General features: G+C 43.9%; 1 protein-coding gene across 3 annotated transcripts; it reads left to right on the top strand.

Moving 5' to 3' along the window:
- The first annotated feature begins 577 nt into the window (after positions 1-577).
- On the top strand, positions 578-11,389 carry LOC114141544 (uncharacterized). 3 transcript variants are annotated; one of them, XM_028012123.1, is made up of 11 exons: positions 578-910; positions 2,578-2,800; positions 3,392-4,377; positions 4,584-4,724; positions 6,903-6,989; positions 7,649-7,765; positions 7,936-8,085; positions 8,152-8,298; positions 8,932-9,054; positions 9,801-9,992; positions 10,815-11,389. In XM_028012123.1, exons 2-11 carry the CDS (start codon positions 2,626-2,628, stop codon positions 10,917-10,919), a joined length of 2,223 nt encoding a protein of 740 aa, XP_027867924.1. In that variant the 5' UTR covers positions 578-910; positions 2,578-2,625; the 3' UTR covers positions 10,920-11,389. The 3 variants fall into 3 exon arrangements, with proteins under 3 accessions (XP_027867924.1, XP_027867921.1, XP_027867922.1); XM_028012120.1 differs by having other exon boundaries at positions 8,929-9,054; XM_028012121.1 differs by lacking the exon at positions 578-910 and adding an exon at positions 946-1,398 and having other exon boundaries at positions 8,929-9,054.
- The last annotated feature ends 3,534 nt before the right edge of the window (positions 11,390-14,923 follow it).

Raw genomic sequence — 14,923 nt, 5'->3', positions numbered from 1 at the left:
CCCCCTTTTTTTTTTTGCTTTGTGTGTTTTTAAGGTCAGAAAATGATCCACTTTACAACTCTAAGAAATGCTGGTGATAAATCACTGATACATAGTTTCTGCATTTTATTGACTATGCATACTATTTGCTGTGTTACCATAGTGACCTCCTGATACACAGCAATAAAAAGTCAGGTCCTGAGCTCTGCTCTGCAGCCTGGTGACTCTTCTGTCCTTCACACATGATGAGACAGAAGCTGCAGCAGCGATCAGTCAGAGACACAACATTGATTTTCTGGAGCGAACCGATGAGGGCCGGACGGTATCGATCCTGTTCGATCACATAAACCATCCTGTATGATGAAAACACACAGGTCTGCATGCCACATGATGGCGCTGCGACAAAATGTGCGGTTGTAAATTTTAATAAAGGTTTTAAATCAAAATCTTATTTTTTTCAAAACGTTTATTTTCTTAAGTTCCAGAAAAAAAATCCTCTGCAGGTAAAACAGATAAAACTGTAAACAATGTTAGACTAATAAGTTATCATGAGTGATAAATGATCTAAACTACACAGAAAGAAAAGTTGAAAACCTTTAATAAAGTATATTTACAGTCACAAGCACGCGCGTGTCTCTGTGGAGCTGAGATTTGAACACGTGAGCGCTCCCGCTCGGACAGGTGTGACCAGTGACGTCAGAAAGGTGACTCCCCCTCCCGTCCCTGTCAGCTCGGGTGTGTCGCAACGCGGCTCCTCTTCAGTCGGTTCCGGGGGTCCAGATTTGTCCCGCGGCTCTCGGTTCTGCTCAGACCGTTTTCCGGCTCCGCTCTCCCTCCTGACGTCATGTGTGATGAAGACTCTCGGTCCTCGCGCGGACACTGAAACCGTGACCCCGGGCTGAGCGCGTGAGTCCTCGGGACCACTTCAAAGGTACGTTCACCGCTGCGCTTCAAAATAAAAGCTGGGAATGTGTTTGTGAAGCTTTGCAGCGGTTAGAGCGACCGGAACCGAACCGAACCGGGCCGGACCGGGTTGCGCCGCTGTGGGTTATAAATAGCAGCAGACACAGAGGAAAGTTCAGCCGTTTCCAAAGTTTCCTTTCGGGATTCAGGAACGTGTTGCTTTAAATGCCTCCGCCCTGAGCTCATGTTTTCCTGTCCGGACCGCGGACAGCCTGGTCCGGTCCGGTCCGCCGGGCTGTGGAGTCAGTGACAGCGTGGCTAAGGACGACGTGTCCCGCCCTGCGGGGAAAACGTCCTGCAGCGGCTCGAACATCCAGGAAGAGACCGGAGAGCCGGGAGTCTGAGCTCATGTCAGCATTCCCTCTGTGAGTTTTCCAGCTCAGCATCAACTCAGAGCTGCTTTATGGAAAACGGCTCAGTCCAAGTCCAGCAGCGGAGATTCCCGAAGCTAACCAGGTTTATAACGCAGATTTCTGATGAACGGAGACAGAAACCAGTCTGATCTGGGTTCTGTTTATGACTTTTGTGTTTTCTTTAGATTGTGTGAGGAAACTGGGATCTGAACCCAGAACCTGCAGAAATCCCTGCAGCCCTGGGATTGTGTGTTCTAAAGAGAAAACAGGATTATCTTAAAACTTCGCAACAGTCTTTAGATGAGAGTTAAATGTCAAACATGCTTTTTGGCCTTCATTATGGTGTCAACCAGAAAAACCTGAAATGTTCTCTTCAGGTTGATGGTGAGGTTTTCCTTCCAGCAAACTATCAGTTTTAGTTTGCATAAATGAGCTCTGATCTGTCATTCTGATGGAGATTGGCTGAGATTTGAAGCTCTAGATTTAGTCCATCTAGATTCAACCTTCATTTCTAATCCTGAATAGAGATGAAGCTGAAATGAGCTGATATGATAGTTTAGGCTGATATTGATATTCGATACTTAAGTTGCTGTTGTGGTTGTTAATCCATATTTACCAATGTTATTTAAATTTTCCTGTTCTTTCAGCACCATGACGGAGGGATCACACCACTGACGGTGCTTCTGTGTTTCAGTTTAAATCAGTCTTGAAAATCAACGTTTCTTGTTGGTATCATTGGGCCAGTTTCATTTACCGATGTGTTAAAATATTGTGAACTTCGGCTGATACCGATACTGACGAATCGCAGGACCTGAAACATGGGCCAGAACTGAACAAACAAGATCCTGTTGAACTCAATATTAATTCAGATTTGACTTGTTTTCGACGATCTTAATTACATCCTGGCTTTTCTGAATGGCTCCAAAAATTATCTTATGAAATATCCCTGCCATCCCCAAACTATCGTGACTGTTTGTTTACTCTGAACTCATTTTTGGTCTCGAAAGGTTCTGCATCTGCCATCTGAAGGGGTGTGTGTGTGTGTGTGTGTGTGTGTGTGTGTGTGTGTTGCTCCTGCCGTGTGGCTCGACATCACATCCTGTACGACCAAACTTGTTAGATCTATGATTTTTAACATCATGCGTCTCTCAGGTTTTGAAAATCAACTGACAATTTTAAAATGTTGCTGTGTGAAGAAACCAGTTTACGTGGTTTTGTTTGGTCCATTTGGGATGGTGGTTCTGATGTCGACTAATTCTGTAAATTCTGCTGACATCCACAGAGAAGTCTCCATATTTGTTGGACCCTGAAAGCTGTCGCCGTCTGCGCCATGATGTCCAGCACAAGGAAGAACGAGCTGTGCCGAATATGCGGCGGTAGTCTCCAGGGAAACCAACGCCGATGGCTGTTTGCGGCCCAGAACAGGAGGAACGATCAGCCCGTTACCCCAACTGGGTCAGCGAGAGGCGGGAGCCTGACCCGGTCCACTCAGAGCAGTCCCTGGGGTGAGTCTGGAGAAAATAGACATGTCCTCCATGCCTGGGAGGCACCGATACAATATCTGAGGTTTAGTATCGGCCGATACCGATCCGATACAGAGAAACAGCTGAACTGATTTAAAACGTTTCTTTTTTTAACATAAATACATAAATATTCTGAAGTACAGATTTATTTAATAACTCTGCACCAGTTCAGCTCAGGTTAATACACCAGTAGCTTCACAAACTGGTTAAAATGTAAAAACAACTTTAATCTGTTCAGCCAATAGAAAATAAATAATAAAGAAACTGAAACTGATCAAACCAACAGATTCACAACCAGACATGTAAAAATAAACAGCAACAAACTTTCTTTCAAATGTCTAAGAAAATACAATTATGAATTCTAAATATAATCCAAAATAAATAACAAAGCACAACGTCGCTCAGAGCACAAAGCATAGAATTAGATTGGATAGATCTGCCCTCGTGGATCGGACACATCGTCACTGATACTCCATCTAGAAATTTTTCAGTATCAGAACCGATACAGATATCGGATCGGTGCATCTCCACTCAACCCTGCGTTCAGGAAATAAATCTGTTGTTTGTTCACAGGCAGCACGTTGTCTCTGGGCTCCTCCGGGTCTCTGTCCCGGTCCCAAGTGTCCCTGAGCTCCCCGTCCAAGTCTGTGGACATTCTGGCTGTTCTGACCCACATTCTGGGACAGTCGGTACCGAGGAAAGGCAGAACCGGAGAGTTTGTGTGCGGCAAATGTGTTTCTGCTTTGGAGCGAGTGTTCAAGTTCGACACGGTGATCGCCCGGGTCCAGGTTCTTTCATCTGAGCGGCTTCAGAAGCTGACCCAGGAGCGGGACAGGATCCGGCAGTGGGTCCGGCAGAACTACCGGCAGAGACACCCGCAGGAGCTCCAGAACCGGAGCAGCGCCAGCGAGGAGGACAGTGAGGCGGAGAAGGAGGGCTACCGGGAGATGCTGAAGGACAACATGGCTCTGTCGGAGTACGAGTGCTGGTCCGAGAAGTGGGACACGTGTCCGTACTTCATCAGAACCGGTAAGCGGTGCCGGAAGGGCAAAGGCTGTGAAGGCTGCGACTCTTTACGGGTTTCTGATTCAAACTACGAGTCGGTCTGCGGGATTCCTCGCCACATGCCCTTCTCCCCGTTGGAGCTGACCCGGGACAAGTCCCGGAGCATGCCGCTCCACTGGCACGGCGTTCCCAGGTCCAGCCCGCCGTCCCTGACCGGGTCCAGCCTCTCGCTCTGGCCGCCTTCCCGCACAGAGTCCGTCCATTCGCTGGACACTCTGGACGGCAACGACCCGTTCTGTTCCCCCGGCGACCAGTCGGTTAGCTTTGTGCTATCAGAGCTGAGGAGCATTGAAGGGAAGCCGCTCAGCTCGCCGTCTGGAAGTAAGATCCCAGTGCTGGGCCGGAAGGGCGGGAAAAACCCCGGGCCGGCGTCACCTGGGGTCAGCCAGGTTCTGAACTTTGGGGTTCTGGAGAACGGAGGGGGTCAGGCGGAGGAGGAGGACGGAGACGTGCTGACAGAGCTGAGGGACGAGTACATGCCGCTGCACCGAGAGGTGAGGCTCCATCAGCTGCAAGGCGTAGCAGCGCGATGTGTTGGTGGTTTTCCAGGGACAGTCACTGATCTGAGTCTTTTTAGCTGTAAATTAGCATTTTTATATCAATATTTAAAAAACACTAGTTACTTTATCATTTTAACCAAAATTATAAAGATCCTCTGCTATTTGGACCGCCTGATCCAAGAGAACCTCTGTGATTCCAGAACAGCACCGGCCGGCTTCAGAGTGCGGTCAGGCACCTCCGAGCCCAACTGGACCAGGCCGGGACCCGGATCAGAATCCTGGAGGTCGAGCTGAGACGGGCCAGACCGGATCAGGTCAACGGATCGGAGGACCTGGGCTTGGTAAGAACCGACCTTCAACACTCTTTACGTGTCTGCTTTTCAGAAGAAGACTGGATTATTAGAGATTATTAGAGATTAGTTATGTTGATCGTGGAGATTTGAAGCAAGAAGAAACCAAAACAACTGAACTGAGATCAGTGATCACTAAACTGTCAGGTTTTCTACAACAATCTGTTCAGAAAACATTAAAACTTCATACAGCAGAAAACAGAAGAATATCATAAAACAAACAGAGAAAAAATCAAAATACGTGTTGAAGCAACGAGACACAGATCTGTTTCTGAAAGGTTGAGGAAAAGCTGCTAAGTTCATGGAAACATGACTGAGGAGCAGGATGACCTTTGACCTTCTCATGGTGAACCTAAATGCTTTACGGCCTTCCTCACGTCTCGCCTCCATCTGTCAGCAGTTCTCCAGAAACTTCCTCCCTGCATGTTTGCTAAGCTCTGACCGTCGGCTCCAGTTAAAGCGAATAATTTCTGGATGTTTCAGTGATTCAGGTTTCGCTCCTCAGCTTCATTACAAAGTAAAAGCCTTTTCAGGTGATTTCAGCAGATTAAACATTGCAGTTTACGGCTCTAATTATAGATCCGCGTCCCGCCCTGGTATGTCAGCAGCTCTGAACCTTTTGATTCGGCTGGACAAGCAGGTTTATGGGAGTCAGCTGGCAAACAGCCTCGTGAATCAATCAGTGGGAAGATCGGCGCTGTGAAAGCAGCGCGGGGCGTGTCATCAGAGCTGCAGGTGCACACGCAGGCCGGCGCTGTGAGGAATCCACCCGGACCGGTGCAGTGGCCCCGGGGCCCCTCAGCTGATCAGAACCGGATCAGTCAGACCGACGAGCCGCTGCAGGTTCAAACCAGCAGGGAAGCTGCTTTCATAACCGATGGCTTCCACTCAGGGAAAATCTTATTTTATTGTGGCGTTAAAAAGCTGCAGGAGTTTTCCTTCAGGATGAGTCGGAACACCAAACCTTCACTGAGCCTTGACTTTATCTCTAAACGTTTCAGATAAAAGGTCTGAGGAGGGAAAACCTTTCCTGTTTAGACTCAGATTCCAGATCAATTTAAAACATGAAAGTTGAGGCGTGCCATGGTGGCGTAGCGTATTTGGAGGCCTTCAGTCCTCGACGCGGCCGCCGCGGGTTCGACTCCCGGACCCGACAACATTTGCCGCATGTCTTCCCCCCATTCTTCCCCGTTTTCTGTCAGCCTGCTGTCACATAAAGGACACTAGAGCCACAAAAGACCCTGGAGGGGTAAAAAAAACTTGAAAGTTGGTGGGAGATTACTAATACAATCAGCCATCAAATGTGTTGTTATATATTATTTTAGCCATAATTAACTTAAAAGCTTAAGTCTTACATTAATGTATCTAAAATTAAGCCTTTTAAAATGTCTTAATTTCATAAAATATAGAAGTTGGCCTTCGGGTCTTAAATTGTTCTGTGGCTCGAGCCGTTTGATGCTTCCTGTAGCTGGCTGCTAAAATTCGCTGGTTAGCTTTTTGGTGTTCAACAAACTGATGGGCTGAACACACAGAGCGACCAATCACAGCCCAATGTTTCACAGGCTTCAATGTCATTGGTCGCTTGTCTGAGGACGGCTAGCGGTCGTGGCCTCATCATGCTAGCTCTGTAGGAAATGACTGGAGAGGACGCGACCTCCGCCGGCTGGACGATTCATCAACACTTTGATTTATAGGGTTTTTAGGTCTTTACATGAATTAAATCTGGCACTAAAATGTCTTAAATTTGAGTTTGTGAAACCTGCAGAATTCCAGATTTATCTGTAAAAACAGCCTTCACATTTAAACTGATCAGTATTTACATTAGTTTAAATTTCAGCCTGAATGTTTTTATTCTTTATTCTTCATGTTGACTCCATGTCTGCATGGATTCTCTCCGGCTTCTGCTGCTGAGCTAACGGCTCTGTGAATCATTATGAATGTTTGGTCGCTTTCTGTGGGTCTTAAATTTTGTTCAGAGTCTGATCTGACACACACACACACACACACACACACACACACACACCCACACACACAGATGAGTTTGTTTTGACCCGGTTCTGCCACCAGATATCCATATTTTACTGCAGGTTGTTGATGATTTCCTGTTCTCACTTCCTGTTTTCCTTCTCCAGTGTCTGAAATCAAATCGTTCTTCTTCTCTCCCTCCAGTTGACCCCGGAGGGCAGCAGCGGCGGCGGCGCCTCGGTGCTGCAGAGCCTTGGCCACGCCCTGCACAGCCGGGAGCGACTGATCCAGGTGTGTGAGGCCGGCCGGGTGGGTCTGGTGGGTCCAGTTGATCCTCCGCTCCGGCTCAAAGGCCACAGGAATGTTGTTTGCTGTGGAGCTGCAGGGGGGCGGAGCTTCTGCTGCTGGGGGTTAATGATCCACCAGGACTTTGTTTGACTTATTGTGGGCAGACCTAACCAAACAGCTGACCTTTGACCTCTGCTTTCAGCTGGTTTTAGAGAGAATGTTAAAGAAACGGGGAGTTTATATAGAGGAGATGATTTTTCTGCTGACCGGTCCAGTAAGCAGCCGTCTGCAGTTTGGTGCCGTGGGTCGGTTCCAGAGCAACCAGCCCACAGCACCACTCATCCTCCACTCTGCCTAACAGCTGGCTCTACATGCACATCCACTGCTGGGATCTGGATTCTGCTGCCAAACCAGCACCAGGAAACTGGATCAGAACCAGAACCAGTGTTTGGTTTTTCTGCTCCTCACACTGAAACAAACTCTCAGATGTTCTCAAACTGCTGCTTCTTTTAAATCGGGACTGAAAACATTTTTTCCTTCCAGCAACTTTTGAACAAAGACAAACTGTTTTATTTGATCTGTTCAGTTTTATTCTGTCAGCTGCTGAAGCACTAACAGACAGAACCCTGACCTGGACGCGTTTCTGTGTTTCTGCCTCTCAGGAGTGTTTGGTTCTGATCCGAAGTCTGTGTGTGGAGAGCGGAACCGGCGCCGAACTGGGAACCCGGCTGACTGGGAAGCTGCTGGAGACGCTGAAGGAACTGCTGTCTGATAACAAGGTCAGAGTCGAGGTCGTCTGATTGGCTTCAGGGCCGAGTCGGCTGACGGCCCACAGACGGCGGGTCGCTGTGACCTCCAGCCTGGAGGTCACACGGGTCAGCTGGACCGGGACGGAGATGAGGCGTCTCTGCTGATCCGTCCTGATGTTTCGTCCTCGTCTGTCCTTCAGGTTGCCATGGAGACTCTGAGGTCTGAAGCCACTGAGGCGGAGAGGAGCCTGGCGGCGGAGGTGGAGGCGCTGAGACGAGCCGGACGGGACCGTGAGGCGGACCTGGACACGCTGAGGACGGTTCTGCAGAGCAGCCAGGACGTGGTCGACGTGAGGACAGACGGGTTTTTTTAGACGTCCGGGTCTGGACCGAGCTGAGCGTTGTTCCGTCTGCAGGAGCTCCGGGCGTCTCTGGAGGACAGGGAGCGCCGGCTGGACGAGGCGGAGACGCAGCGGGAGCTGTGGAGAGGGAGGGACGCCGCCGCCGTCCTGAAGGACAAGGACGCTCTGATCCTGAACCTCCAGCAGCGCCTGGACCACCCGGTGAGCAGATCCGGTTCTGGTCCAAACCTCCGTTTTTGCTGCGGTTCACTAGAGGTCTGTGTTTGTCTCCATGGAGACGGGCCGACGCCTGTAGCGTCTGAGGCTGGAGCCTTCAGTCCTCTCTGTGGAACCAGACAGGAGTTCAGCTGGTCTGGAGATGACCTCTGACCTCTGACCTTTACCAGGAGCTGCTTCTATGCAAAAATTCAAAACCATACTAAGCATTGTAGTCTTGTTTTCAGTGCAAAAATATTTTTTTCTTATTATAGAGGTATGGTTAATATAATAGAGAAATGGTAACAATAATTTGCCAGTGGAACTGAAAACCAGCTCCTACATTTTGCTGAAAAGTTTCTCAGAAGTTAGTTTTTATTTGAAATGTTTTATATTTCTATTTGCAGTAGAAACCAGACAGAAATAGTTGTTAATATTTAGTGTTTTTACAGTGCAGTGTCATCGCTCTCAGCATCGGGTTCTTATCAGAATCTGAGCGGCTCGGTCCGATCTCTAAGAACTGCTGGGTTCTGTTGTGCTTCTGCACTGGTTGCAGTTCAAACCAGTAAAACCAGAAAACATTTTTATTTTCATCCTAAAACTTCTAAATCTTCTCCTCTCTCTCTGATTGGTCAGCAGTCGACAGGAAGTGAAGCGCAGGCGGCAGCTCGGCGGGAAACTGCAGAGGAAAACAGCGCCACCTTGTGTGAAGAGGTCACCAAGCTGAGTGCAGCTGTGCAGGCGTCGCAGGATCTGCTGCAGGTTCATGACCAGGATTAAACATTTCTAAACTCTGAAAATATTTAAACACGACAAGCAGGCAGAAACTGCTCAAACCTGAAGGCTTTATGTGGATTTACCTAAATATTCTGACTTTATGAATAGGAAGTGAATCATTTTACCACTAAATGCAAAAATACAAAGATTTTAACAACCAGAAAATAAAGTTAAATGGAGCTTAAATCAGGAATAAGAAGCAATAAAATGTGTAATTACAAAACTAGTTGCTTAAATCTGGGATGAAAATATTGATTATGATAAATCCACATTTTCCTGAACCTTTTCTTCAGGGGTGTTCAATGTGTGGCCCGGGGGCCATTTTCCCTCGTTAGCTTTCCTCGAAGACACCGTCAGGTTTCAGGATGTTGGATGCTTCCCTGAGGATGTGAAAGGATCCGGGTCAGTCGGGCTCCACTCAGCTGGCCACAGAGACACTCATGGTGCCTGGGCAGATTGTTCAGCTCCAAGCCATTAAAATGATCTGAAGATTGATATAAAATAAGAAAGAATCAAATTAATTAATAAGATTTTGAAAAGGAGCAATAAGGTAGATAAAATAAAAACATAGTCTGGTGATTTCTGAGATATTTGGGTGAAGCTGGCAGTTGGAAGGGAATCACTGATGAACTAGAGTCTAAAAGTGAAAACTTCTCCAGTTTAAATTCAGCTGAAGGTTCAGCACCATCTGGCTGCAGCCGGCGGCTCTGATCCCTCCGTCTGTCCATCAGGCTCAGCAGCAGAGCCACGCCCAGACGGTCAGCTCCCTGACGGCCCGGTTCCGGGACGCCCAGCAGCAGCTGAGGCGGGCGGAGGAGCAGCAGAAGAAGACGGACAGAGAGCGGCGGACGAGCCAAGAGGACGGCGAGCGGCGGGAGCGCCTGCTGAGGGAGAGTCTGCAGAAGAGAGACCGGCTCATCGAGGTACAGCACCACTTCTGCCCTCTGGTGGCGCAGCTCTGAACTACACCTGATTTCTCACATTCTACAGAAAACACGCAGCTGTGGTTAAAACAATTAACAAACAATTAACCACTGATAAAACAATTAGAATGTTGTGAAGAAAGTTCACTATTTTAGTCCCTTGCTTCATAAGGTGAAACCTGTATAAAAATGATTTCAAAAGTTTTAAAATATTTTTTTATTGCTTCCAAAAAGCCAAACTATCTTCCAAAGTGTGTGTATGCCAGCACATTACAGCCATTGGAGTTAGAAAAAATAGATAAATTACTGCCAAGAAAACTCAAAAAAATGTCTATGAAGAAAAAAAAAAAAATTAAAATTTCTGGGCTGGAAAAGTCAAAAATTAGCTTGAAAAAAATCATGAAATTTATATTAATCTTAGAAATTTGAAAACAACTTGGGAAGATAGACTTTCTAAAGTTGAAAATTTATGACTTTTGAAACTCAGAATCTCAGAAATTTTCTAGAAAAAACTAATTTTGACTTTTAGATCTGAGAAATGTCCACATTTTTCTAGAAAATATCAGAGATTAGTCTAAACATTTTTATGCAAATGTATTCCTTTGTTCTCTATCTGCAGAGGCCCAAATACACTGTAGTATTTCTGTAATGTAGAAAAAGAGAAATCTAGGAAAAGGTCAGAGGTTGTTCAGGAAAACCTGAAGAACTGATGATTAATTTGGTTTTATAGGAAAACAGAAAACAGATCTGGATCCGGATCTGGATTCAGTGTTTACACTCTGTTCTGTTTAAACCAACTCTTGTTTCTGCTCTTCATGGCAGCAAATCCTGGTGGATGCAGAGGAACGAGAGCGCCTCCTGCAGGATCTGCAGCAGAACCTGCAGAACAAGCGGGAGCCGGTGACAGCCGTGAAGCACACCCTGTGACGCAGCAGCTGTTTGGACCAATCAGGGACGGAGGAATCTGGACCAATCAGGGATGGAGGAATCGTTTGCACTTTGTTCCCCTCCTGATGTATTTATAGTTTTGACCTCCTGGGTTAAAGGAGCATTTCCACAGTTTCAGCTGAGCGTTGTGTGACTCAGATGATTAATACTTGAATTATTGATTGATTATTGAGTGATTCATTTTGAATGTTTCATTTCATGAGGTTGGAACGTTTCCATGGTTACTTAATGTCGGACAGGCTTAGGGTAATTTAAAGCTGCTTTAATGTTTCTATTTGTTTTAATCTGAAAGTCTAATTAAGTTTTAGCTGCTTTGATTTTTCTCATTTTTCTGTTTCCTTTGGATTATTCTGTTTTCAGTGTTTAAACATGCTACTGTTGCTCTGGGATTCATACTGGAAAATGTTTTTGTCTTTTTGGCTCAAGAGAATAAAAACCTCTGAACCGGATGAGTTTGAGTTGTTTTGGTTTGGAGCCGATCAAAGCCGTTACGTTTTCACCTTCATCTGGGTTTTGACCAAAAGATCCAACCTATTATTTTATTATTGAATCGTCACTGGGCAACAATCTGATGCTTTGAGATGAAATGTTAAATATTAAAATTGGGGGGGAAGCTCCTTTAACTGTCATTGCCAAAAATGTTGTTCAAAAAGTCATTATTTAATCCGATCTGGTGAACCAGATGTTCTATCTGTGCTATCTTGTGGTTGTGCTCATGCACACATCGATGCTACGTCACATACTGCTTACTCAGCAGATTTCTTATCAATACATCCTACCTGCCCACTAGCACCGACATTAATGGCTATCTATCCGCGCTACGGTAGGAAAATCTGAGAAGCAGCTTTGTGCATGCATGACTCATTTAAAATGTGGACACAGAAAGGGGGTCAGTTCAGTTCAAATGTAGTTAATCAAGAGCAGCACGTTAAACAATGTTACATGTTTCCCCACAGTAAACTGTGCCCAGGTTTTCTAACCTCAGCACAAAATTAATTTCTTGGTTGTAGCTTTATTTAAAGACGGTAATATCAAAAGTTAAAAATTCCTGTCGTATACACAGAATTTCTGCGACTATAAACAAGAAAAACATAAAAAGCTAATTCTCCATAACATTGTAGTTCAGTATAAATCAGTTTTCACATATTTGTTTATGTTTGTCCTTAATTTATTATCCAACAGAAAAATGGTGTAAAATGAATGAGAGCTCATAGTCGGAAATGACTTTTCAGCAGCTCTTATTCTGGGTCAGTTTAAAGTGAAATGTACATTTTGAGTTTTAAAATACCATATGAGTTTGTTATTTGCTTTTGATGGTTACGTTTACAGATTTACCTGCAGAAAATTGATGGACGGGAGCTTTTAATTCAGAAATCTTCCCATTTGGTCTGAAACTTGTGTTTGTTTTGAACCAGCAATCAGAAAACATGTTTCTGTTACAGGACAGTTTACTGCTCTAATGGGTTTGAAATGTTTTCTCTGAAAAACACCAGCAATAAATCTCAGGCTCTGAAAGGGATGAAGGGAATATTTAAATCCACAAGGAGGCGTCCTGAACTGTCTTACACTGAAGACGGAGCATGAAAGAGAATTAAACCATAGTTACTGTTTTAGTATAATGTAGAAATTATGTGACATTAGTTACACACAGAAAATGTACATTTTATAACTATTTGTGGCTTATGATAGTATAAAACTATAGCAAACAAGCTCTTTGCTCTCTCATATTCTGCATTGTTCAATGCACTGAGAGACTGCTATGAGTTCATTTAGTTCAGAAACATCAAACAACAAAAAGTACATGATTTAAATTAAATTCAAGCTGAACATTTAATTAAGATCTGTTGACTTATATTTGCAAAAAAAAAAATCAAGCATAAAGAAAAATTTATTTTACAAAACTGTATTTTACATTTTTAAATAAGCAAATTATGAATAAATTTATATTATTTAAAGATGGATCAGAGTCAGAGAGTGAAGAGTTTTTATAAATTCATGGCATATTTAAATAATTATTACATAGGTTATTGTCATTTGACACTTTTCACTAAAAATGTATATATATATATATATATATATATATATATATACATTTTTACTGTTTCTCTACATTTTTCTAAAACTGAATTAGTTCTTAGAAAAATTTACATTTTTATATTTTGAAAACTTAAAAATAATCTTCAGTCCTACATTATAAAAAAACAAATAAAAAAATTTGCTGTTTCTCTAAATTATTCTAAAAATATATGAGGGTTAGATTATGAATGCAACATATAGCGCTATTAACATGAGTTTTATTAGAGGTTTAGATTGTTTCTTTGCCGTTGATCAAGTTTTACAGGTTTAGTTTTACAGTGTTTGGACTGGAAAATTTCAAATCTGGCAAAAGTTGCGAATGGCGCAAACGTCTGTATGTATGTTCATGTTATTTGTTTGAAATAAAGTTTTTTTTAAAAGTTGCGAATGGCGCCATTTTTGTTATTAATGAGCGTGAGGCGCATGCGTCATGCTGTATAAAAATATGACGCAACGTCTACATGGGCGTTTGTAAAAAAACGCTATCACCCGCCACACGGAGACACAGAACTGTCGGTCTGATATTCATGAACTTTAGGAGCTGGACCTTTAAAAATGATATTTTCTGATCTCCCAAGACGCGGAGTCCGAGTGGACGGGACTAAAAGGACTGAAACGTTTGTGGATCCGATTGAAATCGTGTCAGTGTTCATCGAGGCCGATTGTTGCCTTGTGCTGACCTGCCAGTAGACCGCGGGAGCGCCATGTTTGAAATCGCTGCGTTGGCTATTCGGTAAGTCATTTTTCGGATACCTTATTCTAAGTTGTTTGTCTTTAGTGGCATAGGAACCGGGACGTGTCCCTTCCAATATTGGAGACAGGCGCATTTGTCCCACTCAATCATTTTACCGCAGTTGCGAAAAATATTTGATTTGGAAATCTTCCGCTCGCGTGCTTTTATTTTGAAGGCCTTCAGCACAGCACTTCCTCCCCCCGTGATCGGCTCAAAGAGGCAGAAACTCAGTATGAACCAGTAAAACAGTCAATCTGGAATGTTGCCGTGAATTTCTTGTAGTCAGTTTACATTCATATAATCAACCAAATCTTTTTGGTTAAGGCGTTTTAATTCTGGAATAGACACACTCACACACATTTAGTTTATTGGAATATGTATTAACTTATTACTTCTTAAATAAATTAAACTATTTTATTATGAGAAGAGTAGGTCAGGGGAGAGGTAGAAAGGCAGGTGGAGCTTCAGGGTGTGAAGAAATATAAAACATTTTGGTTTTTTTGCATCAGTTTGTGTATTTCAGCCTTTTGAGAGCCATGGCTCATGTTGGACTGGAAAGTGAGACATGAAGTCACTGGATGCAGGACTGGAAAGTGAGACGGCACAGAGTAATCAGTGAGGAGCTAAGGTGTCTGTTAGATGTGAAAAGCATCATTTTTAATTATATTTGTAGGACAAACTTGCACTGATGTAGAGAGTTGTTCAAGAAGAACCAAGCTTATCTTTTAAATTTTATTTTTGTTGGTCAAACTGCTGTACTGAGTGTAAAACTGCTGAGTTCCATTTTACTGTTTTTACTTTAGAAACAGAATCAGTTCAATTACCAGTCAACTGATATCAATGCATTTTTGACCAATGAAATATATCAAAATCTTGTGTTTATCTCATTAATTGTGAAGCAAATGATAAAGTGAGTTTTCATCCTGGAAGTCATTATATTCATTAAAGACTCAAACTATTTTGTTCAAAAGGAAGTGGAAGAAGATGTTTTTAGGGCAGTTTGATAAAATATATAAACACATATGATATATAGTTAATTTATTACCAGGGATGGCATAGTTACTTTGATAAAGTAACTTGAATACTGAATGAAAATCCATCAGTTAGAAAATGTGCATCTCTTTTCCCTCCATCGTTTCTGTTTGTGTCTCTGGTTTTACACATGAAACGTAAC

This window comes from Xiphophorus couchianus, chromosome 3 (assembly GCF_001444195.1).
Source record: "Xiphophorus couchianus chromosome 3, X_couchianus-1.0, whole genome shotgun sequence".
NCBI lineage: Eukaryota > Metazoa > Chordata > Actinopteri > Cyprinodontiformes > Poeciliidae > Xiphophorus > Xiphophorus couchianus.
Note: the sequence above shows the minus strand (reverse complement) of the source record. Positions and strands in the feature narration are given on the sequence as shown.